This window comes from Ursus maritimus, unplaced genomic scaffold, assembly GCF_017311325.1.
Source record: "Ursus maritimus isolate PB19 unplaced genomic scaffold, ASM1731132v1 scaffold_24, whole genome shotgun sequence".
In the NCBI taxonomy this organism is placed as follows: domain Eukaryota; kingdom Metazoa; phylum Chordata; class Mammalia; order Carnivora; family Ursidae; genus Ursus; species Ursus maritimus.
Window position 1 is genome coordinate 31,995,063 of NW_024424897.1, and position 25,169 is coordinate 32,020,231.

The 25,169-nt window shown below is 44.5% G+C and overlaps 1 protein-coding gene, 1 non-coding gene and 1 pseudogene across 8 annotated transcripts in view; all 3 read right to left on the reverse strand.

Moving 5' to 3' along the window:
- Window positions 1-25,169, reverse strand: part of TEX14 (testis expressed 14, intercellular bridge forming factor) — an 88,379-nt gene that overhangs the window by 47,168 nt on the left and 16,042 nt on the right. For 6 of the 7 annotated variants that reach the window (XM_008695501.2, XM_040640904.1, XM_008695499.2 and 3 more), the window contains exons 1-8: window positions 13,022-13,561; window positions 12,515-12,629; window positions 9,260-9,425; window positions 7,462-7,598; window positions 3,905-3,986; window positions 2,496-2,626; window positions 1,225-1,338; window positions 84-207 (exon numbers count right to left, since the gene is read on the reverse strand). In XM_008695501.2, coding sequence (XP_008693723.1) covers window positions 84-207; window positions 1,225-1,338; window positions 2,496-2,626; window positions 3,905-3,986; window positions 7,462-7,598; window positions 9,260-9,425; window positions 12,515-12,629; window positions 13,022-13,052 — 900 coding nt within the window. In that variant the 5' untranslated portion in view covers window positions 13,053-13,561. Of the gene's footprint in view, window positions 1-83; window positions 208-1,224; window positions 1,339-2,495; window positions 2,627-3,904; window positions 3,987-7,461; window positions 7,599-9,259; window positions 9,426-12,514; window positions 12,630-13,021; window positions 13,562-25,169 lie in introns of those variants that run through there. The other variant, XM_040640905.1, reaches the window with a different exon arrangement.
- On the reverse strand, window positions 13,275-13,489 carry LOC121105101. Its single transcript, XR_005837532.1, has one exon. It is a non-coding gene; the product is annotated as a small nucleolar RNA U3 (small nucleolar RNA).
- On the reverse strand, window positions 22,980-23,148 carry LOC121105105 (annotated as a pseudogene).

Sequence of the window (25,169 nt, forward strand, 5' to 3'; positions counted from 1 at the left end):
TTCACTGCTGGGGTAGGGGTAAGAGGGCAGTAGGGAGAAGTGGGGAGGGCAGCAAGAGAAAATCCTCAGAAACAGCCATTTACCCGTTCATGGAGGACACCGAACAGTGTGCCGACAGTGATGCGCTCATACACAAGGCGGGTCTTCTCTAGGTCCTGGGACAGGCACACGGCCATCAGCTGCAGCAGGTGGGGGTGCCGGAGCTTGCTACAAAACAAAAGCAGCTTCAGATGCAGAGAGAGAAGGAAGACATGAGGAAAAAATGGGTACTTTCCTTCCTTCTAGGCTCTTTGAACACATTCTACACAAACACCATTTGTACATTATGTCTTTCTAAGAAAACAGGATGGGTGGGGGTATGGGGGTGGGGGAATCTATGGTCTCTCACTGATCGGACCCTGAAGGCTCAGAGTCACCAGTAACAACGACAATGTCACCATGAGCTACTGATCACGGCACTTTACACACGTCATCCACATCCTAGCAACCACCTGTAAGAAATATATCATTATACTCATTTTTGAGATAAAGAAACCAAGGTCAGGGAGATGTGAGGAACTTGCCCAAGGTCACACATCCCTCAGTCTCATGTCAAAGTCCACATTGTGTACATGTGCCCGTCCAGCTTCCTTGGGTCCTTTACGCTGACTTCCCCTTGCAGGGTCTGAGTGGCATACTCAAGGAACTGGGTCCATTCACTCAGCAGTCCTGGAGTGAAACCATGAACCAAGATCCTGCCTCAGCAAGAGCTGAAGGGCTAACCCTGGAGCCAAAGGAAACCTAGGGTACTAAGGTACACCCAAGTGCATGTTCTCAATGGCAGAGACTCAGTTCCTCAGTTGTGTGGATCCCATGCACAGCCATGGTCTATGAAGCAGGTCTACGAAGATGTCCTGATGGGTACAAGGCCATAAAGGGGAAGGGCCTTGGGGGGTTGCCGGACAGAGGCTGGACCATCAGAGACATAGGTTATGGGAAGTCAATCAGCTAACAGAATTAAGCCCTTCACCACCACCATCCCCACCTCTCAGGCTATCCATTAATTCCCCCTTCTCTCTCTTGGTAGCCCTTGGCAGTCAAATGAACCCATTCCAACAGGCAAGAAATACTGCGGCTGAGGGGGGCTGGTCTCCACACCCCAGGGACAGTATTGTATAGCCCTGAACCTGGGTCTGTAAAGAGACCTGGACTGTAATGCACCAGGCCCCTGGACTTCCTTCTCACCTGCTGTGTTCCTGCTCCGCAATTAACAGGTCAGCCAGCCTAAGTTTGCTGCAGTGAGGGTGGGTGGGGAGATTCAGCTCCTTCACCGTGACCCTGCTCCCATTCCACACCAAGCTACAAGGACAGGAGAAAGTGTGAGCAGCAGGGAATGAGCAGCTCTCCCAGCCAAAGACCAGAGAAGCAGTGTTACATAGAATCTATAAAGCACCCCCCACCCTGCACCCTTGAGTCCTCCCTTCCCTCCCTCTCTCCTCCTATCCTTACCCCCATATCCTAAAGTTCCCGTGGGGAACTTAGTATAGGTGGTAAGAAGTCACTGAAGGATTCAAGGGAGAGAGTGACTCAATCAGGTCTGCATTTTAGAAAGACAACAGCACCAGCAGTGTGGGGAATGGTAGGAAGGGGTGTCAGAGAATGGGGGGCTGGCTAGGAGGCCAGTCTGGGTGAGGGTTACTGATGACTTGGACAAAGACCACAGCAGTAGGACAGAGAGGAGGGAGGATCTGGCTACAAATCTGTGGCACAGGCAGGAAACAAGGGCTGTATCTGCAGGAGGCACAGGGCCTCAGGAGGCTGGCAGAGGCCTTTTTGGAAGAGTGTTTCTTTGAGGCAGGGAAGAAGCATCCAGGTTCAAGGAGGGCAAGAGACCTTGGCCAGGACAACTCTCAGGACCTGCAGGGGCCAGGTCTCTGAGGACTGAGAACACCCCAGGGACCTTTGTCATAGCCAGATCCCCTTACTGTTGCCCCTGCTGCAGTTGGCTGCTGAGAGCTGCAGCTGATGCCGGTTCCGGCTTCCATGGACCTCAATCAATAGCCTCTGGCCTACATCAGAGGCCAGACATCACTACTAAGCTGCCTCAAACTCTCTAGAAAACAGAGAGGTTAGAACAGCATCATGAGTAATCTTTTAGAGGAGGCGTTCTCAATGGGGTGGAGGTGGAGGGGGTGGAATCTGGCAATGTCTGTAATACTCTGGTTGTCACAGTCACAACTGTGGGGAAAGGGGGTCAGTGGAAACTGCTACTGGCATCTAGGAGTAGAAACCAGAGATGCTCTTAAACCTCCTACAATGCACAGGCTAGCCCCCAATGACAAAGGATACCAGCCAAAAACATTAATGGTGTCTGGGCTGAGAAACCCTAATTTAGACATCTGTTCTTCACGTTTCCTTGCATTGGAGGAGAAAGCCTCCACACACAAGGGAGTCACATGAAGCTCACCCTTCCTGCGGGACTACATCAGACCTCCCACAGGCCAGCTTCTGCTTACTTGGTCATGACCATGTATGGGCCACTGAAAAAAGAGAAGGTAGGCTCATCATCAGCTTGAATCACTTCCTTTTCTCCGATTACTGGGAGAGATCCTAGGTAGGCCAGCTGTGCTCCCCCTGTGAGATAAAACTGAAAGCAGAGCACAGCTTCAAATCAAGGGGAGGAAAAGAAAAATGCCCCAAGAATCTGGTCAGCCAGCTAAAAATAACAATAGCTGCTACTGACCAACTTGCTGAACTCCCTTATGCTCTGGACACTATTCTTTAATCCGTACTATCTTTAATCTGCCTAGAAACCCTGCAAGGTTTTAACAGTCTTTCTCTTTGACTAGTGAGGAAACCAAGGCTCATGAAAAGAGCTCAGACGCCTGTCTGAAGTACCAGGCTGAGGCTCAGGGGCCTCTTGTGGCCCCCACAAAACCCTGGCCCGCATGCGACCAAAGACAACGCTCCTTCTCCCCCCTCCCCAGCAAGGCTGCCTTGGCACAACCAATAGACGCAGGGCTAGAGACTAAACTGTCAGCAAGCAGCACCCAGACACCCAGCTAAATACCCAAATGTCTCTTTTTGATGGGCAGAACCAAGAACCCAAAAGATACTATTTTCCCTCAAAACATTTCTCAGTTCAAAATGTCAATTCCTTAGGGGCGCCTGGGTGGTGCAGTCGTTAAGCGTCTGCCTTCGGCTCAGGGCGTGATCCTGGCATTCTGGGATCGAGCCCCACATCAGGCTCCTCCACTAGGAGCCTGCTTCTTCCTCTCCCACTCCCCCTGCCTGTGTTCCCTCTCTCGCTGGCTGTCTCTCTCTGTCAAATAAATAAAATCTTTAAAAACAAAAAAAAAACCCAAAATGTCAATTCCTTAAAGGCATTCCAACAAAAACTTATGGAGGGCAAGTCAATCACAAATAAGACCCGAGGGTGGGAGGGCGCCTGGCTGGCTCAGTCAGAAGAACCTGAGACTCTTCAGCTCTTGGACTCTTGATCTCCTGATCTCAGGCTCCTGAGTTCAAGCCCCACACTGGGTGCAGAATTACTTAAATAAATACATAAATAAACTTAAAAAAAAAAAAAACCTGCACAAATAAGACCCGGGCGTCAGTGTAGCTCTCTGCTTGTCTTCAAGGAGACAAGTCTGGGCCCTCACTGGGAATGAATTAAAGGATCATTTTCTAAATTCCCCAAATGTAGCCCAAGGTCAGTCAAGGGAACTTTCTGGGGCTTTCTCCATTTTTCAGTAAGGACAAGAGCACTGAGGGGTCTCTGTCCTGCAGCAGTGGTAAAAGAAGAGAACTACTTCTCTGGAGAGGATAAGGAAGGAAGAGCTGCACAAAGTTGGGGTAAGGGCCCAGAGCCAGGTGGCTCTCCAGTTGGCCCCGAAAATGCTGGGTGTCCATGGCAACCTCTTACCTTCCCAAAGCCAAAGCTGTAGATATTTTGCACAGAAATGACTCCAGCTTTAAGCAGTCGATTAGGAGAGCCATTAGGGTTTCTAGAAATAGTTTTAAATGGAAGAAAAGTTAAGAATTAACCACCCATATCCAGAGGAACAATGCCGAACCAAGCTATGAAAATATATAGTTCATTTTGTCTTGACTACTTGACTTTTTATGATGGAACTACAGGTGATATAATAGCCAGCCTGTGAGAGGGCCCTGTGATTTCTACCTCCTGGCAATTCTGCCTTTGTGAAACCCCTTACAGGTCAGATAGGGCAGACCTGTTAGCCCACTGGACACTGAAGAAATGACGGAGTGGTTGAATTCCAAGACTAGATCCATCAGGGCTTCTGTTCTGATGATGCTCTGATTACAGTGGCCAGCTTCCATGCTGTGAGGACACTCAAGCAGCCCTATGGAGAGGCCCAACACTCTCTCCCAATTTGCCAGCCATGTGAGAATGCCATCTTGGAACTGGATCTTCCAGTCCCAGTCAAACCTTCAGATGATAAAGCCCCACCTGACATCCTGACTACAACTTTGTAAGAAACCCTGAGTCAGATCCATACAGCTAAGCCATACCCTGAGTCCTGACCCAAAGAAATTGTATGAGATACAAGTGTTTATTGCCATTTGAAACTGCTAAGTTTGGGGGGGTTGGGGTCGATTCATTATACAGCAGTAGATAACGAATCCAGACGGTCAAAGCTGGAAAGAATCAAAACATATCTTATTCAACTTTTATGTTTACAGATGGGACAAACGAAGCCCAGAGAGGGGGAACCTGCTGGCCTGGGCTCACAGAGTAGCAGGAGGGACCAGACCCTGATGCTGCTCATTCCAGCCACTGCTCTTCCCACATACCACACCCAAACCACCACCTGCACACTGGGGCTCCCATTAACTGAAGGCGTCTTGAAGGGAGCAGCCTGTATTTCTTTCACTCCCAGAGGCTGACGCAGTGCCACGCATGCAGCAGGTGCTCAGTTAATGCTTTCTGATTCAGTAGTTTAGGCTCAGACTGAAGGACAAAATATTCTGCTACTGCTGGAGCCATGTTCCCTTCCTCAGCAAATGGCAAAGGAGCTGTGGGTGACAGAGTGTACCCATCCTCACCCCATGTGAGCTCTGTGAGGCTCCATGTGCCCACTTTTCATGAACAGAAGTAAATTCTTTACTTCTGCTTTCGGGAGTACTTTTAGGCTCTATCTCCTTGGCAACTCGGGCCAGGCTGTCCCTTCCGCACTTTAAGCTGCTGTGAGGTTTAAGTGAGGATCCGGGGGATAGCAACTGTTTTCATGCGCAGGGGAACAGATTCTGAGGTGGCAGCAAGGGCAGGCCTCCCCGCTGACGTGGCTCCCCCTTCCCACCTGGGGCCACCTGCCTGTGTGAGTGGCTCCTGGGGGGGGGGTATTAGCGCTGTTTAAGCAGAGGAGCCCGCTGTTCCCCAGGAGGGACCCGGGCAACAACTGCACTCAGACCAACCACATCTCTTCCTCTTTTACCTAAATTCCTCAGGCCATGTCTATGTAAGCGAACTCAACTGGGTGGAGGGGAGAAAACAGACTCCTGTTATCTACCACCATAGAACCATGTGTTCTTCTCAACTGAGTGCTTTGCTTTGCTTTTCCCCAACGAGGCTCTGTGTAAGCGCCTATCTGTGAGGAGTCTTATCTGACATGGCCCCACTCAGATCTGAGAGGCCAGTTCTCATCTCATGGACTCATGTGCTCTCTTTACGTTAAAAAAGCGGGCTGTGTGTACTTCCACTCTACTTTCCGTTAGGCACTCTGCGGTCCAACCCCATAAAAAGAATAACGTTTCATCTAACTATAAAGTAGATGCTACATCAAGATTAGTAACTTAAGTTTTTTAAGTTTCTCAACACTTCACTTTGATTTTCCTTGACGCTGGCCCACCGTCCAACAGGCCGTGAACGGCTGGTAGTGAGTGAGACAAACACAGGGCTTGGCCTCTTGGTGTTGTGGAATTGTATAAAATTTCTGGACATGAAAGACTCCATTTTGAAGTTCCGTCTTCCTTCCTAACTAGTGAACTCCTGAACTGGGCCAGAAGCAGCAATGGTTTTACAAGCAGTTGCCCATAAAATTCAACAGAACAAATGGCATTTACTCCATAAAACTGTTGGTATGAACTTTAAGATAGAATAGTTAACGAATGCCTACCAAGAACAGTTTCATTTGATAGCACCAATAAAATAGAGAATAATCAAAAACAGTTCAAGCAGTTAGCACTGGTGAACAGGTTTTTTTCCCTCTTCTCTTCTTTATCTAAGTTATATAATTACCCTCTCCTTCTTTCTCATAAAAAAGGCTCATTTTCCTCACTTTTTGGTTGCTACCAGAATCTGTGCTCCGTGAACTGCAATTCTGAGACCCCTAAATAAAAGGCCTTTGTCTCTTGTTCAGTTTTACCTCCTTTTCTCAGTTGGCAGTGTTCAGTCTTATTAGAAACAGGGAAGAACATATGTAAATAAAATCACTGCAAACTGGGACAAGTCTCTCCAAACCCTGAACGAGGGAGCTCCACACAAGGGGGAGTGGCAGGGGCAAGCAAGGAGGGGCAGGAGTTGAACCCAGTAGGGCCTCCAAGGTCAGATAAGGGATTTGGGAGTTCATCCTGATAGCTATGGAGAATGCCCAAAAGGGTTTTTAGCAGAGTGGCACAGCTCGATTTCCATTTTTAAAAGGCTGTTCTAGATGCTGACCCACAAGAGTGGCAGCAGGAGGAGCAGTTAGGAGTAACTAGTCCTCGAGGGAATTAACTCATCTTTCCTGAAAAGCCAGTGATACACAGCTCATCGGAAGAAAACCAGGACTTGCTCAGGGAAGGACAGGAATGGGGAGCCCGTGAGGGTGTGACAAGTATAGCAACCCTGATTACAGAAAGTGATGCCATCAGACAAAATCAAAAGGGAAAGGATTCCGATCATAAAAACCCCAAGTCCATAAAGCCCTAAGAATTTAAAAGAGCTAGGTAGTTAAGCATGGAAAGAAGCCTGCGCCTGCCTCCTGCAGCTGTGATGGGGGCAGGGAGGCTGCCCACCCAGCGAGCAGCAGCTGTCTCACACCAGCTGGAAACAGACCGAGGAAGGTAAGCTAAGTCTTCGTGTTCTTTTGCAATCTTAAGAATAAAGGAGCATTCTTTCCATGGTTTGGGAGATGACACGGAAGCCAGCTGGCTACTCTGCTGAGGAGTTTTCTGCTGGGCTGCTCAGACCTGCAAAGTTCTTTCTTTGCTAAGCACTAACCACAGGGTGGTTCACACTAGAGCCTAGAACTCATTTCCCGCCCCCCCACTTCCTGCGTGGGGGCAGGGTGGCCGAAGGTGCTCTTCTGGCCACTTCTGCAGCGGCCACAACCTCTCTGTCAGAGTTCGCCGCTGAGAGTGGGCCAGATGCTGGATGGGACCAACGTGGAAGGAATCTTGGTGGCCCACACTGCAGGGCTCCTACAAGGAAGGCTGGGGTGATGCCAGATAGCCCACTCCGCTCAAGACAGCACTCACCCCTGTATGAGACCGCCAAACCGGGGTGGGCTGCAGATGAGCCGCTGAGGGGAGTCGATCTTCTTCAGGAGGTCATAGGAGAAACCCTGGATGATGGCCTGCATGTGCGAGGCACAGCGCTGCATGAACTCCACCATCTGCAACACACCATGAAGACGTTCAAAGCTGCAGAGAACTAAGAGCCACCCTGGCCTTCCGTGGACCTGGGCAGTCTGACCTGAATGATCTGAGGAGCCAGGAGCCCCTGACAGGGAAATCTCTGGAAAGAATAGTACCCAGGTGGTTTTTTACAGGTATGGAACGTTTCCAGGGAGGTGATTTGGCAATAATTTCCTCCAACTCCCTGGTTCCTCAAAAAGTTGAAAATAGAGCTACCCTACCACCTGGCAATTGTACTACTAGGGATTTACCCCAAAGATACAAATATTGTGATCCTAAGGGGCACAAGCACCCCAATGTTTATAGGAGCAATGTCCACAACAGCCAAACTATGGAAAGAGCCCAGATGTCCATTGACCAATGACTGGATAAAGATGTGGTATATATATACAATGGAATACTACTCAGCCATCAAAAAAAATGAAATCTTGGGGCGCCTGGGTAGCGCAGTCGTTAGGCGGCTGCCTTCGGCTCAGGGCGTGATCCTGGCATTCCAGGATCGAGTCCCACATCGGGCTCCTCTGCTGGGAGCCTGCTTCTTCCTCTCCCACTCCCCCTGCTTGTGTTCCCTCTCTCGCTGGCTGTCTCTCTCTGTCAAAATAAATAAATAAAATCTTAAAAAAAAAAAAATGAAATCTTGCCATTTGCATCAACATGAATGGAACTAGAGGGTATTATGCTAAGCGAAGTAAGTCAACCAGAGAAAGACAACTATCATACGATCTCACTCATATGTGGAATTTAAGAAACAAAAGACAGGGGAAAATAAAACAACGAAATCAGAAAGGGAGATAAACCATAAGAAACTCTTAATCATAGGAAACAAACTGAGGGTTGCTGGAGGGGAGGAACTGAGGGATTGGGGTAACTGGGTAAGAGGGCACGTGATGTAATGAGCACTAGGTGTTATATAAGACTGATGAATCACTGAACTCGCCCTCTGAAACTAATAACACATGTAGAATCCAATCTACAATCCATATGTTCATTAATTGAATTTAAATAAATTTTTTAAAAAAGGAAAAAAAATTTCATCCAACTCCCTCCTTCAACAGATGAGGAAACTGAGGCAGAAGGAGCAAAATTACTTTACCAAGGCCAACAGCTAATGAGTTGGAGAACCAGAGGGAGGGAACAGAGGACTCTGCCCTTTTCCCTCCATGTGCTCAGTATCGGGTCTGCACTCTATGCTTTATATTTGTTATGTTATTTAGACCTCATCTGAACACATCACACCTGCCAGTGTGTGGCCTCAGCAAGTTACAAAATGTCAACAGGCCTCAGTTTCCCCATCTGTGAAATGGGGACAATAACAGTACCTACTGACAGAGTTACTGTGAAGATTAAATGACTTACTATTTAATTCAGAACATCTGATGTGTAGTAAGCGCTAGTTAAGGGTCAAAATTACAACTGTTCTCTCTCCTCACTGAATGGATGACCAAAAAGGTTCACTAGAGTTGTCTGAGGTTTTATAGCTGGTTAACTTGCTTCAACCCAGGTCTCTATATTCAGCGCCAAAGGCAAGGCCACTGCAAGGCCTGTGCTGTCCCCAGGCTCAGCCCCTCCCTGCCCCCTGGGCCTCTGACTCCCAGCTCGGTCGGCCTTGGCTGCGGCTACAGAGTGGGCCCAGTCTTACCGCGGTGCTGCGCTCCTTCCCTGCCGTCAGGGCCCAGGTCTGAGGGTTTCGACCCTTCTCGTCATGGAGTCGAAGATCACCCCCTGCATCCAGCAGTTTGCTGAGGATCCACTGATTGCCTGAAAACGCTGCTGCATGAACAGGAGTGCTTCCATCAAAGCAGCGGCTGGAGGGGGAGGTGTTAGTATCAGTGTCCATAACACTCCTCCCTTCCACAGAGTGGGGCAGGGGGATTCAATGGCTGACACAAGGCTCCCTTTCTACAAAAGCACCCTTTGGGAGGAGGATTATAATACCATTTGTGAGGCTGTGCCAATAGGAGCTTTATAGACATCCCCTTTTTCCACCCTTACCTCTACCCTTCAAGGTGGTATCATGTTCCAATTAATAGATGAGGAAACAAAAGGGCAAAGCTGAGATTCATACCCAGGTATGGGTCTGGTTCTAAATCTGGTGTTCCTTTTCCCATTGCCCCTTGATACTGGCTGCTCTGAAACAATTTCTTCATGTCTGTAGTGTCCTGGAGTCAGGGTGGTGAAGCACAGCCTAACCAGAGACATCTCTTTAATGTGAGGATGTCTCTATCTCCCAAACCCTACAGTAGAGGCCTGCAAAACCCTGGCACCAGCAATGTGATTAAGAATCTACAACTCAGGGGCGCCTGGGTGGCTCAGTCGTTCAGCATCTGCCTTCTGCTCAGGGCGTGATCCTGGCGTTCTGGGATCGAGCCCTGTATCAGGCTCCTCCGCCGGGAGCCTGTTTCTTCCTCTCCCACTCCCCCTGCTTGTGTTCCCTCTCTCACTGGCTGTCTCTCTGTCAAATAAAGAAATAAAATCTTTTTAAAAATAAAAGAATCTACAACTCAGGGATGCCTGGATGGTTCAGTCGGTTAAGCATCTGCCTTCAGCTCAGGTCATGATCCCAGGGTCCTGGGATGGAGCCCCGCATAATGTCCTCCTAGAGGTTGAAACTAGAGGCCTGCAGAGTGACTTGGCAACCCAGAGGCATGTTTTATTTGGTCTATACAGTGTTTTAAAAAGGAATTTAAAATAATGGACATGGGGTACATGTGTGGCTCAGTAGGTTAAGCATGCAACTCTTAATCCCAGCTCAGGTCTTGATCTCAGGGTCGTGAGTTCAAGCCCTGTGTTGGGTTCCACACTAGGTGCACAGCCTACTTTAAAAAATATAAATAAATGGACAATATTTAACATTTCGAAGATTTCACGTTAAAAATTCGGATTTTCAGGGGCACCTGGGTGGCTCAGTCAGCTAAGCGTCTGCCTTCAGCTCAGGTCACGATCTCGGGGTCCTAGGATCAAGCCCCACGTCAAGCTCCCTGCTCTGTGGGCAGCCTGCTTCTCCCTCTCCCTCTGCTCATGTTCTCTCTCTCTCTTGCTCGCTCACTCTCTCTCTCTCAAATAAATAAATAAAATCTAAAAAAAAAAAAAAAATTGGGATTTTCGACCTCTTGGAAATTTAGAAGATCTGGCCTTCCTGGCTCCCTTTCCTACCCAGGAGCAACAAATGCCTAACCCTTCTTAGAGATAGCCTGTGCCCACTGACTCCACTTGGTCCCGCAGGCATCTGACTTTGTGAGTTCGACACATTCCTGCCATCACAGCATTTCCTTTGAGCACTTGGTAATACAACCTCCGCCCCAGAAATTTCCCTTTTACCTTGATCAGGAAGATAAAATTTTAAGTCACATGAAAATGGTCCTATCACAAAATACAAAGCCAAGGGGTTTGCTTTCCCCTCTTTGACAATATCCTTTCCTACATTCCCCTGGAATCATGAGGACTTTTTTTTTTTTTAAGATTTTATTTTATTTATTTGACAGAGATAGAGACAGCCAGTGAGAGAGGGAACACAAGCAGGGGCAGTGGGAGAGGAAGAAGCAGGCCCCCAGCGGAGGAGCCTGATGTGGGGCTCGATCCCATAACGCCGGGATCACGCCCTGAGCTGAAGGCAGACACTTAACTGCTGTGCCACCCAGGCGCCCCCATGAGGACTTCTAAAAGAGAAAAGTCAAACTGAGTTCTTAAGGCCTGGGCTACCGGTCTCAGTTCTAATCATTAACACACCATTATAGGCCAGTCACTTAAATTTTTTGGGCCTCAGCTCCCTAACCTAGAATATTAAATGTTTGAATGATTTGATCTTTAAAGAGTCCAGCTCTCAGCCTCCACAAAACTGACATAATTGCAGATGACTGGAAAATGCTGCATTTTTGCTGAGAACTCCAGGGATTCCCGGTGTGGCCTCCTACAACACTCTTACCTGCAAACAGGTGAGCCAGCCCTTTCTTTCTGAGCTTTGAAATTAAACATTGATACTAGACAGGAGAGTGTATGTGAGTCTAGAAGGAAGCAGCAAAATGTTCACTGTATTAATTTATATCTGGGTTATAGAATTCTAATACCAATTCGTGTTTTTTCTTTATACTTTTGCAAGCTTCCAAGTTTTCTCCCACTAAGCAAGCACCCCTATAAAAAACAAAGAGCAAAAGAAAAAAAAAACCCAAAAATCTCCTGACATCAATAGTTTTTCTTCTAAAAGTACATTAAACAGGGCCTCCTTGTGTAAGATGGGAATGCTATTTTATGACTTAAATGATCATATTCTGGAATTCCTGCAGAAATCAGCTGGAATCATATTAAGTGTTCAAAATCCGTTTCTGGTTCTGTCCAATACGAGCTGTAAAAGCACCTGCTGTCCCCTCCCTCTCGAGGAGGTGATTGTGAAGATCAAGTGAGCTGGTGCCTGGGAAAGCCCCAGGAAAAGCAAAAGTGCTACACTGTTCCATGTTAAAAGCTGGGCCAACTGTTAAACTCAGATTCTTTTGGCCACAATTACAAGGGCAACGCAAGTGATCCTGATAAAGTGATGCCAAGTATATTAATGAACTTGGTTGGTGGGTATGTTAAATTGTTTAAGTGAATCATTATATATATATATATAATGTATATATATACATTATATGTAATTACAAATTATAACCTGGGATGGAAATATGTAAACTGTACTATTTAATAAATAACAGTCAAGTTCCCCTTATTTCACTGACCTAATAAAACTGCTCAGAAAACTTTATTAGCAGTTAAAAGTATGCTTCAACATAGCTATGCAACTGTATTTTATTGATATAAATTAGTAAAGCCTCTTTTAATATCTTCTCAAATTGTTTTCCAAATGTCCCAACTCATTTTAAAAAACATACTATTTTCTAGATAGCAATATTTTTATACTTACTGATTTGGATCCGATCCATAATCCACCAGAACGTCAACTAATTTCGTAAGGCCTAATAATGCTGCAACAAAAAGTGCAGTCTGGCCCAGGGAGTTAACTGCATCAACATAAATTCCTGCAAAGTAAATGCAAGGATCAAGTATCAGGAGACTTCCTAAGATAAAACTAGAGAAGTTCATACAGGAGACAACTAAAATTCCTTTCCACAATACTTTCATATATTAATAATAAATGTAAACTTTTCTCAAAAAGGAAAAAAAAGGCTTCATTAATCCCACAAACATAAAAGAACACAGATCATCAACTAAAACAACCAACATTTATTTATCAAAAATATTTTTTACAAAACTTGCAAAAGAGTCGCCTGAGTCAGTGGGTTAAAGTCTGCCTTGTTTCTGCTCAGGTCCTGATTTCACTGTCTCTAACTCAACCCGCATTGGGCGCTCTGCTCAGCAAAGACACTATGCTACTCATTCCTCAAAAAACAAAAACCATATAATAACTCACCAGTCACAATTTTTGTACACCAAAAAGTCATATAAACGCTACAAGAGTACAAATGGAAAAAAAACACCCCCAAAAAACACAATATCTACGGAAAAAAAAACACAAACACCCCCAAAAAACACTATCTACAGAAAAAAACACGATTCAAAGAAAAAAAACCACTCACAAAAAAACACTCTGCAGCAAACGTTGTTACAACAAAATACACTACATAAAACACCTTAACCTTCTTGTTTACCGCATATAAAGAAAAACCACTCAGACTGCGTCCTCTCCCTCTCACTTCCCCCGAAGGAGAAGAAGAACGATCATCAATGGTAATTGACAGTTGCATAAGCAACATCAAAAACCAGCTTCACGCTCAGGAGAGAACACTGCGCCTCCTCCTCGTGGTTTCGGGTACTCTACACGTTCAGAGAAACTTCTCTAGTAACAAACTATAGAAATGATCCCTGAAAGTATAGTCTTAACTTTTTGCACCCCGACTTTCCGGAGTGGAAGAAACCCATATACATTACACTGATGGTGACTTTTTTCTTGTCACTATTTTTTACAAATGTAGACTAGAATGTGTTTTCCAAAAAACTGTTCCATTACCAAAGTTCGACAAAGCGTTTTTGCACATAATGCAAATGTAAGAAGACATGTCATGTTATCACTTTAATTAACATATGGCTGATAAACAGCCAATCGCACGACATTTTTCCCCACCCTCCCCGTTGCCCGGCAGTTCCGACTCGTCAGGGTTACGGGGACTGTTGACGACTACAAAGCGCGCCGGAACTCCAGGACGCGCCTCAGTTTAGACCGACAGCGGAAGAGAGGAATCCTTTCTCGCAAGAAAAACGGAAGTGGGTGATGAAACGGATGACGCAAAGACAGAGACTTTGTAAAGCACTCCCGGTTTTTAAACTCAATCCCGTGATCTGAATACTAGCCATATAAATGTTCTTTTGGATGTTTTTTTTAAACAAATCAAGATATTTTTATTTACATAAAAAGTGTGTTTAAACAAAACAATACATAATTCTGCTTAAAGCGTCAGGAGCTCTCAGCTCTTGGGCTAAAGACAAAACTCCACATAGCCTACCAGGCCGTCCATGGTCTGGCCCACACACCAGCTCTCCAGCCTTATCTGGCACCAAATTCCCTCTTGCTTCAGCCAAACTGAACTTCAGCCCTTTTGCTCACCATATTCCCTTCTGCCACAGAACCTTTGCACAAGCTGTTCCCTCAGGCAGGAATTCTCTCCCAATCTCTTCCCCAGCTTAACTGCAGTTCATCATTATGACATCTGTCCAAGTGTCATTGTCTCAGGGAACCCTTCCCTGACCTCCTTAACCAGACCCAACATCTTCTCTGTGTGATTATTTGACTTACGCCTGCTCTTTGCATGAGACTATGTTTCAGAAGGGCAGAGCCTATGAAATGACCTTGTATACCCACAATATCCCAAACACCTGGTACTAAATGAATGAATCCAAGCAAAGGTGTCCAGTGCAGAGAACTGGGCAAGATAGGGGTCCTTAACATTGTAATCTGTCATTTTAAAGCCATGGGGGGAAACACGCCACAAAACATTCTACCTATTTAAAATAGACAGCTGAGGATGGGGTCCCGAGGCCCACTAACATCTTAAGGGGCAGGCTGAAAGGACAAAGCCAAAAAATAGGGAAAGAAGGAAACGAAAAGAGAGAAGGGGAAAACCTGGAACAAATGGGTCATAGTGACAAGGGAGATAAGAATTTTAAAAAGGGGGGCGCCTGGGTGGCACAGCGGTTAAGCGTCTGCCTTCGGCTCAGGGCGTGATCCCGGTGTTCTGGGTTCGAGCCCCACATCAGGCTCTTCCGCTATGAGCCTGCTTCTTCCTCTCCCACTCCCCCTGCTTGTGTTCCCTCTCTCGCTGGCTGTCACTATCTCTGTTAAATAAATAAAATCTTTAAAAAAATTTTTTCAAAAAGGAGGATCAGTCAACAGCATCAGACTGGAGAAATCCAAGAAGGGTCAGTGTTCTTGATGAGACCAGTGCTAGTGGGGTTCACATTTCTCACTGCTCAGTTCTCACTCTGTTACAAGTATTTGTGGCATGTCTTCTTCCCTACCAGACTGTGTCCCCTAACCTTCAGGGCAGAAACTGCCAAATTTATCTCTCTTCGGTGTCAGGTAAACTTACTTGACCTAAGCAAGCCTAAGAGTAGAGAAGAGCAGCAAAGAACAACGTGGGAGGACAATTCTCCATGGATGGCTCCTGTGTCTCCATGTCAGGAAAGTAAGGCACTAACTGCCCTGTGTTCTAGACTACATTTTGAAGATGTTTGTATACCAAACTTTGGAATATACACTATCTTCCGTTAGAGCAGAGGGAAGGCATACTTACTGTCCATTATAATAAAGATAATAACTTCTTCTGGAGCAAAGGATATATTGTCCGTCATAGAAGATAAGCTCAGGGTGCGTCTGCTGTAAAGCAACCCACCACATGTGCAGTGTTATATAGCTCTTTCCATGGCTCTGTAGAAATTAGTGCTTGAGGAAACAGCACCAAAAAAGCTAAAGTCTAACTACTGTTGTTGCTATGAGTAATAAACTATCCCTTAATTCTGTGACCCAGGAATCTCCTGTCTTCTGCCTGCCTCCATATACCTGAAGCAGGCTAACTTATAAAATCACAGATTATTCATAATTCTTGATAGGAAGGAACTACCATTTAGGGAAGCAGATTGGTTAATTCCTGGAGCTCATAAAGTAAAAAATTAAATCAACCAGGGCCTCCAAAGGCTTAAGGAAGCACTTAGGGGGGCAATGACCAACAATTCTTGAGAAGACACAGATGGCTGCAGAAAAAAATAGGTTGAAAACCACTGTCCCCACAATTTACATAACAGCCCTTTGGTGTTTTCCTAGTAGAAATCACTCATTCAACAAATATTTATTTCAGGCCAGCCCACTGTAGCCATGTTGTGAGCGATATAAAGGTGACCAAAATAAGTCCCCCAAGAAGTAACCAAAGGCAGCTTTGACATGGTACAAAGACTGACTAGAAAGGTTAAAAGACCTGGGTTCAAGTGTTGAAGTCCTAATGACAACCCTTTTTAGCCTGGAGCTTCCAGATGGGTCAGTCACTGGGCCTCCTAGGAAGCAAGATCTGATATTAATAATAACGACGTGTGCCAGGCACCATTCTAACGCAATCCTTACAACAGTACCGTGCAATAGGAGGAAGGTACTATTATCACTGTTTTATGGATGGAAAAACCTAGATTTAGAGAGGGTAGGCAATTTGCCAGAGATCACACAACAATCTGGCTCCAAAGTCCCTGCACTACAACATACTGTCTCTCTCCCATCCAAATTCCTCAGCCTTGCTGCTCAGAATTGCAGAAGGCTTTAGTCACTAAACAATGCTGTCCATGGCATTAAACACAAAGGGGAGATAAAGTATTAATTTCTGAGAGTAGGAAACCTAGATAGCTTTGGGAGAAAGTGGAATGATGGGGTGTAAAGGGAATGAGAGGCTAAATAATGTGTATATAGGAAGGATGGGTATTTCACCCTACTCTGCAATATTCAATAAACCAACAAAATGGTGCCTGAGTTGAAATAGTGGGGAAAAAAACTTCCTGTGATGCTTGAAAAAAATAAAAAATAAGAAAACATTCAGAACTGGAGAAGAGGTGGGAAAACAGACACTTTCCTAAATGCAGTTAGGAGTGTGAAGTGTTACAATGTTTTTGGAAAGCAATGTGGCAGTATCTATGAAAAGCTAGACCCAGAAATCCCACTTTGAATATTAAAAACCCATTACGTAGGGCGCCTGGGTGGCTCAGTCGGTTAAGCGTGGGCCTTTGGCTCAGGTCATGATCCCAGAGTCCTGGGATCAAGTTCTGCATCGGGCTCCCTGCTCAGTGGGGAGCCTGCTTCTCTCTCTGACTGCTCCTCCCCCTGCTTATAGTATGTGTGCTCTCTTGCTCTCGCTCTCGTAACTAACGAACTAACTAGCTAAATAAATAAAATCTTTTTTAAAAAGTAAATATTTTACTTTTAAGTAATCTCTACACCCAATGTGAGGTTTAAACCCACAACCCCAAGACCAGGAGTCTCATGCAATACTGACTGAGTCAGCCAGCCACCCCTTTTGGGAGTTTTTTTGATTACTGATTCAGCTTCTTTGCTGGTTATCAGTCTGTTCAAATTTTCTATTTCTTTCTGTTTCACTTTTGGTAGTTTATATGTTTCTAGGACTTTATCCTTTCTTTGAGGTTGTCCAATTTGCTGGCATACAGTTTTTCATAATAAGGTTCTCTTATAATTGTCTGCATTTCTGTGGTGTTGTTATTTCTTCTCTCTCATTTGTGATGTTACTTGAGTCCTTTCTCTTTTTTCTTGAAAAGTCTGACAAGAAGTTTATCCATCTTATTGATTTTTTTTTTTCTTTTCTCAAAAAACCAGCTCCTGGAGATGCCTGCGTGGCTCAGTTGGTTAAGCATCTGCCTTCGGCTCAGGTCATGATCCCAAGGTCCTGGGATCGAGTCCCGCATCAGGCTCCCTGAGCAGGGAGCCTGCTTCTCCCTCTACCTGTTTCTGTCTTTGTCTTCTGCTCCCCCTGCTTGTGCTCTCTCTCTCTCTCTCTGACAAATAAATAAAATCTTAAAAAAACAAAAACAAAAAACCTAGCTCCTGGTTTCACTGATTTATTCTATTGTTTTTTTAGTTTCTATGTCATTTATTTCTACTCTAACCTTTATTATTTCCTTCTGTCTGCTGGTTTTCGGTTTTCTTTGTTCTTTTTCTAGCTCCTTTAGGTGTAAGGTTAGGTTGTTGATTTGAGATTTTTCTTGCTTCTTGAAACAGGCCTGTATTGCTAGCAGCTTCACTCTTAGAACCACTTTTGATGCATCCCAGATGTTTTGGACTTCTGTGGTTTCATTTTCATTTGTTTCGCCTTTTTTATTTCTTCTTGTATTTCCTGGTTGACCCATTCATTGTTTACTAGCTAATCAAAACAGTGTGGTACCGGCACAAACATAGTCACAGATCAATGGAACAGAATAGAAAACCAGGAACAAACCCACAACTATATGGTAAATTAATCTTCAACAAAGCAAGAAAGGATATCCAATGGGAAAAGGACAGTATCTTCAACAAATTGTATTGGGGAAACTGGACAGCAACATAGAAAAGAAAAAACTGGACCACTTTTTTTTTTAAGAGAGAGAGTGCACAAGCCAGAGCAGTGGGGGGGCAGGGGCGGAGAGAGGAAGAGGGAGAGAGAGAATCTTAAGCAGGTCCTACGCCCAGCGCAGAGCCCAACACAGGGTTTGATCTCATGGCCCTGAGATCATGACCTGAGCCAAAATCAAGAGTCCGACGCTTAACTGACTGAGCCACCCAGGCACCCATGGAATACTTTCTTAAACCATAGCAAAAATGAATTCAAAATGCATTACAGACCTAAATGTGAGACCTGAAACCGTAAAAATCCTAGAAGAGAGCACAGGCAGTAACCGCTTTGACATTAGCTGTAGCAACTTTTTTCTAGATATGTCTCCTGAGGCAAGGGAAACAAAAGCAAAAATAAACTTTTGGGACTTCATCAAAATAATAAAACTTCTGCATGGTGAAGGAAACAATCAAGAAAACTACAAGGCAACCGACAGAATGGGAGAAGATAGCTGCGAGTGACATATCTGATAAAGGGTTAGTAATCCAAAATATATAAAGAACTTACACAACTCAACACCCAAAACCCAAATAATCCAATTTAAAAATGGGCAGAAGACATGAATACACATTTTCCAAAGAAGACATCCAGATGGCCAACAGACACATGAAAAAATGTTCATCATTATCACTTACCAACAGGGAAATGCAAATCAAAACTACAGTGAGATATCACCTCATACCTATCAGAATGGCTAAACTCAACAACACAAGAAACAACAGGTGTTGGTGAGGATGTGGAGAAAAAGGAACACTGTTGCACTGTTGGTGTTAACGTAAACTGGTACAGCCCTCTGGAAAACAGTATGGAGGTTCATCAAAAAGTTAAAAATGAATACCCTACAATCCAGCAATTGCTCTACTGGGTATCTACCCAAAGAATACAAAAACACTAATTCAAAGGGATACATGCACCCCTCTGTTTATAGCAGCATTATTCACCATAGCCAAGACATGGAAGCAGTCCAAGTATCCACTGATTGATGAATGGATAAAGAAGATGTAGCATATATGTATGTGTATATATATATATATACAAAGGAATGTTACTCAGCCATAAAAAAGAATGGAATCTTGCCATGTGCAACAACATGGATGGATCTAGAGGATACGATGCTAAGTGAAATAAGTAAGTCAAAGAAAGACAAACACCATATGATTTCACTCACATGTGGAATTTAAGAAACAAAACAAGCAAAGAGAAAAAAAGAGAGAGAGAAAGACAAAAACCAGACTCTTAACTAGAGAGGACACACTGGTGGTTAACAGGGGGGAGGTGGGTGGGGGTGGGTGAGACAGGTGATGCAGATGAAGGAATGCACTTGTGGTGATGAGCACAGGGAGATGTATGGAGCTGTTGAATCACTACTGTACACCTGAAACTAATATAACACTGTATGTGAACTAACTGGAATTAAAATAAAAATTTAAAAAAAAGATATTCAAATACAGTGTTTAGAGTGAGGAAGCTTACATTGTGGTAACACACAAGAAACTTTTTTTTTTCACATGAAACAAAGAGTGGAACAAAGCAATAAGCAATAAAATGATTGAACTGTCAAATCCACTGCCTAAAGTTTTGGCAATACAAAAGAACAAACAAATATTATGAAATTTTAAGGACTTAAAAACATGAGTGTCCAGGTTCAAAGACCCCACTAAGTACACATCACAATGGAGGTACACAGATCTATGCTGAAGCATTATCATGACATTTAAGACCAGGGATAAAGAGAAGAACATTAAAATCTCCAAAAAAATCAGGAATCTGAATGGCATCAGGGTTCTCAATAAAAAGATTGAAAGCTAAGAGACAAAAGACTAGCTTTAAATCCTCGAGGAATTTATTTCAACCTAGAATTTTGTGCCTTCCGAACTATCAATCCGGTATGAGGATGGGGGAGAACACTTTTCAGATTTTCATATTTCTTTCTTTTTTTTCATATCTCAAAGTAATTACCTTCAATGCACCCTTTTTCTTTGTTTCAGTAAAATGTAAGAATGGACTAAGATAGAGGAATAGAATCCAAAAAAGACAGCTGAAACCCAGGGTAAGGGAATTCCCAAAGTGGTAGCTGAGAGAAAAACATGGGTTCAAGTTGTTCTAGAGAAATGGCCGTCCAGCTTGGTGGCTGTCTCCACCAGAAGAGTGGAGAAATGTCTTCAAGAAAATATCAAAACCAAGAGATTATATATTTGACATTGGAAAAAGATGTACAGAAAGTGTTCTGAAGAGTTATTAAAATGTGTGGCAGGAGTTCAATGATTTACATAAAGCTGAGCAATAAGAGTCCATTTAAACTCCAGGTAGTCTGAAATTAGATTTGCCAACTTTGCAGCTCCTATCAGATGTCTGCTTTTTATTTTTTAAATTTTACTTATTTGAGAGAGAGAAAGAGTAAGCAAGAGAGAGCACAAGCCAGGGGGAGAGGAAGAAGAAAAAGCTGAGCAGGGAGCCCAATGCAGGGCTTGAACCCAGGGCCCTGAAATCATGACCTGAGCTGAAGGCACACGCTTAACTGACTGAGCCACCCAGGCATCCCAGATGTCTGCTTTTTAAAGAAGAGATTTTTCAGACTTTGAGCCCGAGACTTTCAGCTCCTAGGGACTGTGGCCACCATTTTCATTTCTCAAAGCAGTAGGAACTCTTGGGTCCTCTTTCACAACTGTTAATGATGTGGGAAACAAAGGCAGAAAAAAAATCATTAAATTTCCTTACTACTACTTACAGTCCTTCGACAAGTCCTTGAAACAGGCAGAGTGACATTCCTCTAGGGACTCAACTGCCTCGATGTTATTTAGTATTTTGCTAAGGGCAAAAGGCAATCCCAGCCTGAGCGTTCCCTCCCCCAGGATCTTGTAAGTCTTCTTTTCTTTTTTTTTTTAAAGAATTTATTTATTTGAGAGACAGAGAGAGCACAAGCAGGGGGAAAGCGAGAAGCAGACTCCCTGCCAAGCAAGGAGCCGGATGCGGGGACTTGATCCCAGGACCCTGAGATCATGACCTGAGCAGAAGGCAGATGCTTAACCGACTGAGCCGCCCAGGCGCCCCCTGTAAGTCTACCTTAACATATAAAAATTCCTTTGGAAACTTCCTTTATCTCTAAAGCCCCCAAGATAAGTGTTGGCAATCATCCCCCAAGCACATGACCCACCAATATATATCTGAAGGGTTTCACGACTAAGGTTTTATTAGATGGCAATAAATGACCTTTTCCCAACAATAGCTAGCCCCCTCAGGGTCCTGGAAACCTTGCTTCCAAACTTCCTTAGAGACTTACACTATCCCTAACCCCCTCCCAACCTGAAAGTATATAATGGGCCTCTCCTCATGACCCCATTGCAGCTCTTTCTGTCCACGGGTCCTGTCCCCGTGCTTTAATAAAACCACCTTTTTGTACCAAAGACATCTCAAGAATTCTTTCTTGGCCGTCGGCTATCATCTTTCCTACATCATTAACAGTGGAGCTGTTGCATCAAAGCACTCAGCTCTCTCCCATAGGATCTGTCAGCACCAGAATCCTGGAGCTGTGGACAAAGTCCAGTACAACGGTGCTGAGTCTGGGTGTAAATGGTTTTGATGAGGGAGCAGAAGGCAAGCTAAGCATAGGCAGAGGCTGACACCCCACAACACCCCCCCACCTTGAGATATAAGTGACATTTCTCAGGCACTCCTGGTTGCCCTAAAGCTAAGGAAAGGAAAAACAAATAGTTAACCTACAGAGACCACAATCCTGCAAGACCTGCGTCTCCCTCAGTTTACAAATGTCTTAGCAATCTACAAGAACAAAGCATTCCTATCAATAACCTAGATTCTGGAAGGGAATGTAGATACAATTAAATGTATGTCCTTAGAACCTGCAGCCCCATTGACAGATATTTGAAGAGGGCAGAGTGTAATGTTCCTCCAGGAAGCTCCCAGCTGTCTTACTGTTAATGCCTTACTAGAGGGGTAAACAATCTTAACTTGAAAATGGTGAGGCCTCAGGTATCCTGTGAGTCTTCCTTAACATATGAAAGTTCTTTCGAAACCTCCCTTTTTCCTTACCTCCCCCAACCCCATAGTATATAATCAGGCACCCCTCACAACCCGGGGCAGCAGCTCTTTCTGCCCAAGGGTCCTGTCCCCATGCTTTAATAAATTACCATTTTGCACCAAAGACTTTGTCGGCGCCAGACTCCACCCCACTGAACCTCACCTATACTCCAAAACCCCATCAGTTTTACCTGGAAATGACCAAATTATTTAAATGAGTATGTGTTTATACTCAGATTCATCCGGGCATTTGGTGGAGAGTATAAAAATAAAGATGGAAAAGGAATGGAAATACTGTCAGTAGGAAGACATCTTTAATTCTCATCCCTCCCTTTCTTCACTCATTCATTCAACAAAAAAAACACAACAACTCTGGGGTGTCTGGGAATAAGGCAACTAAGCAAATGACTCTTGATTTCAGCTCGGGTCATGATCTTAGGGTTGTGAGATGGAGCCCCTCATCTCACGGGGGAGGGGGGGCGGGGGTGGAGTCTGCTTAAGATTCTCTCTCCCTCTGCCCTTCCTGCTCTTCCCCCTTTCTTTAAAAAAAAAAAAAAAAAAAAAAAAAGCCCCACATGCTGAAAGTAAAAAGGAACATCTCTTAAAGAGAAAATAAAACACCAAAATGCCGTAGACAAACCAGCCACTACTTACAGAGCAAGGTTAATAAAATGCTTTCTATTAAACCAAGGGAAAACAGAAACCCCTCAGAGAGTGTCCCCTGTCTCTTAATGCCCCAAAGGAGGAAAAGAACTATCATCAACGGGAGAGAGCAGCTAGCACCTCTCCCTCTTGGTTTTGGGTACTCTACACATTCAGAGATACTTCTCTAGTAACAAACCATAAAAATGGTCCCTGAAAGTATAGTCTTGACCTTGAACTCGCAGTCTCTGTTGGGTCTATGGCAGCCAGACAATCTTTACTAATGGCAAGATAGTTAGCCCATTTCTCATTCTACTGGAAAAAGAGAAAGAGGCTTTGTGATACAATCTTTCAAATACTATCACTTAAAGATGCATTTTAGTGTTTTAAGCGGAAATGCAAGACTGAAAAAAAAAACTAGGGCGCCTAGGTGGCTCAGTCAGTTAAGCAGCTGCTTTCGGTTCAGGTCATGATACTGGAGTCCCAAGATCGAGTCCAGCATCTGGCTTCCTGCTCAGCGGGGAGTCTGCTTCTCTCTCTGTCCTTCTCCCCCACTTGTGCACTCACGTTCTCTCTCAAATAAATAAAATATTTTTAAAAAAATTAGTGGCCACACTTAATTAACGTAATACTGACTGACAGCCATCCAAAGCCTGCATCTTTAAAGCCTAGGAGGCATTCCCTCCGCAGTTCTAGTAAAGCAGCCTTACCCCTGAAAGCTAAAGGAAATGACAGGCCTTAACGTTTGCTAGTGAGAAGCAAGCTGGTTCAAGTGATCAGTAAACAATAGCAGTTGCATGAAATGGCTGCCCTAAGAGTTTGACTTTCCAATGCTGGTAAATTAGAGACGGGGTACCATGACTGTGTCAGGGAGGGGAACTGGGTGGCTGAGAACCAACGCCAAGAATCAAAGCCTTTGGGGTTTTGTACCATAGTTTGCACTACCTGTTCACACTTTTTAGTATGTATATATGTATGTATTTTTAAAGTAAATTCAATGCCCAAGGTGGGGCTTGAAACTTGCAACCCTGAGATTAAGAGTTGCATGCTCTACTGACTGAGCCAGCCAATTACCTCACCTTTCGAGTTTTTAAAATAAAACTAGTTTGGTGGACTTAACATCATTACTTTGAAAGAGGACTTTTCCGGCCTCCATTTTCACCTCAAACTTTTTTTTTTTTTTAAGATTTTACTTTTAAGTAATCTCTCCACCCAACGTGGGGCTCAAACTTGCAAACCAGAGATCAAGAGTCACATGCTCTACTGACTGAGCCAGCCAGGCACCCACGACCGCAAACTTCCTAAGTTTTTTGTTACAGTTATCTCTTAAGCCAGGCAAAAGACCCTGCGGAAAAAACATAACCTATTGGGAACCAAAACCACTCCCTCAACCTACTCCCTGAGCCAGCAAGACCCCACCCAGGGCTGCCTCCACAATGATCCCTTTAACCTTCACTGCCTACCTGCATGTACCCACCCACTTTTGCCCTCCATTTTCTTTATACAAACCTGGAAGTATTTTGGGCATTTTGGAGATCTTAGACACCTGTTTCCTGTGGTATTTCACAGTGGTGAGACAGCCTCACTGAAATAAATTCCTTTCTTGTTCTACCACCATTTGTTTCTCTGCCTTTGGGTTCTGTCGGCGACAAGTGGCTGAACCTGGTCTGTTTGGGAATCCCCAGAGCCAGGTATTCCTGCACCCCTTACACCCCTGTGCGCCGGCTACAACTTGAGTGCCAACTCCTAACACTGTTAGCTGCTATTTATTGAGGGCTTGCCAGGTACCAGGCATCATTCTAAGTGCTTTACATATTAGATAAATGAAATTGTCATCCTAGTCTTATGGATGGAGAAACTAAGACACAGAAAGATTAGGTAACTTGCCAAATGTCACACAGCTGTTAAACAGCAGAGCTGGTGTTACCTTAACCATTATCCCACTTTGCTATTTGCTAAAATAGTATTCTAGGTCCTGAGCATACAGAGGTATGGAGGTGAGTAAAGGTCCCTACTCTCACTCTGAGTTTACACTCTAGTGGGGGAGAGAGAAGACAGCAACAAATACCCAAGACAGTGTTAGATAATGAGGCATGCCAAGGATTTTAAATGTTGAAACAGAGAGAGATTGGTGGCTACTTTAGATTTGGGTGGTCGAAGAAAGGCCTCTCTTTGGAGGTTACATTTACACAGAGAAAACAACTAATGCAAAGATTCAAAGAAAGAACAAAATGGTATGTTCTGTCAACT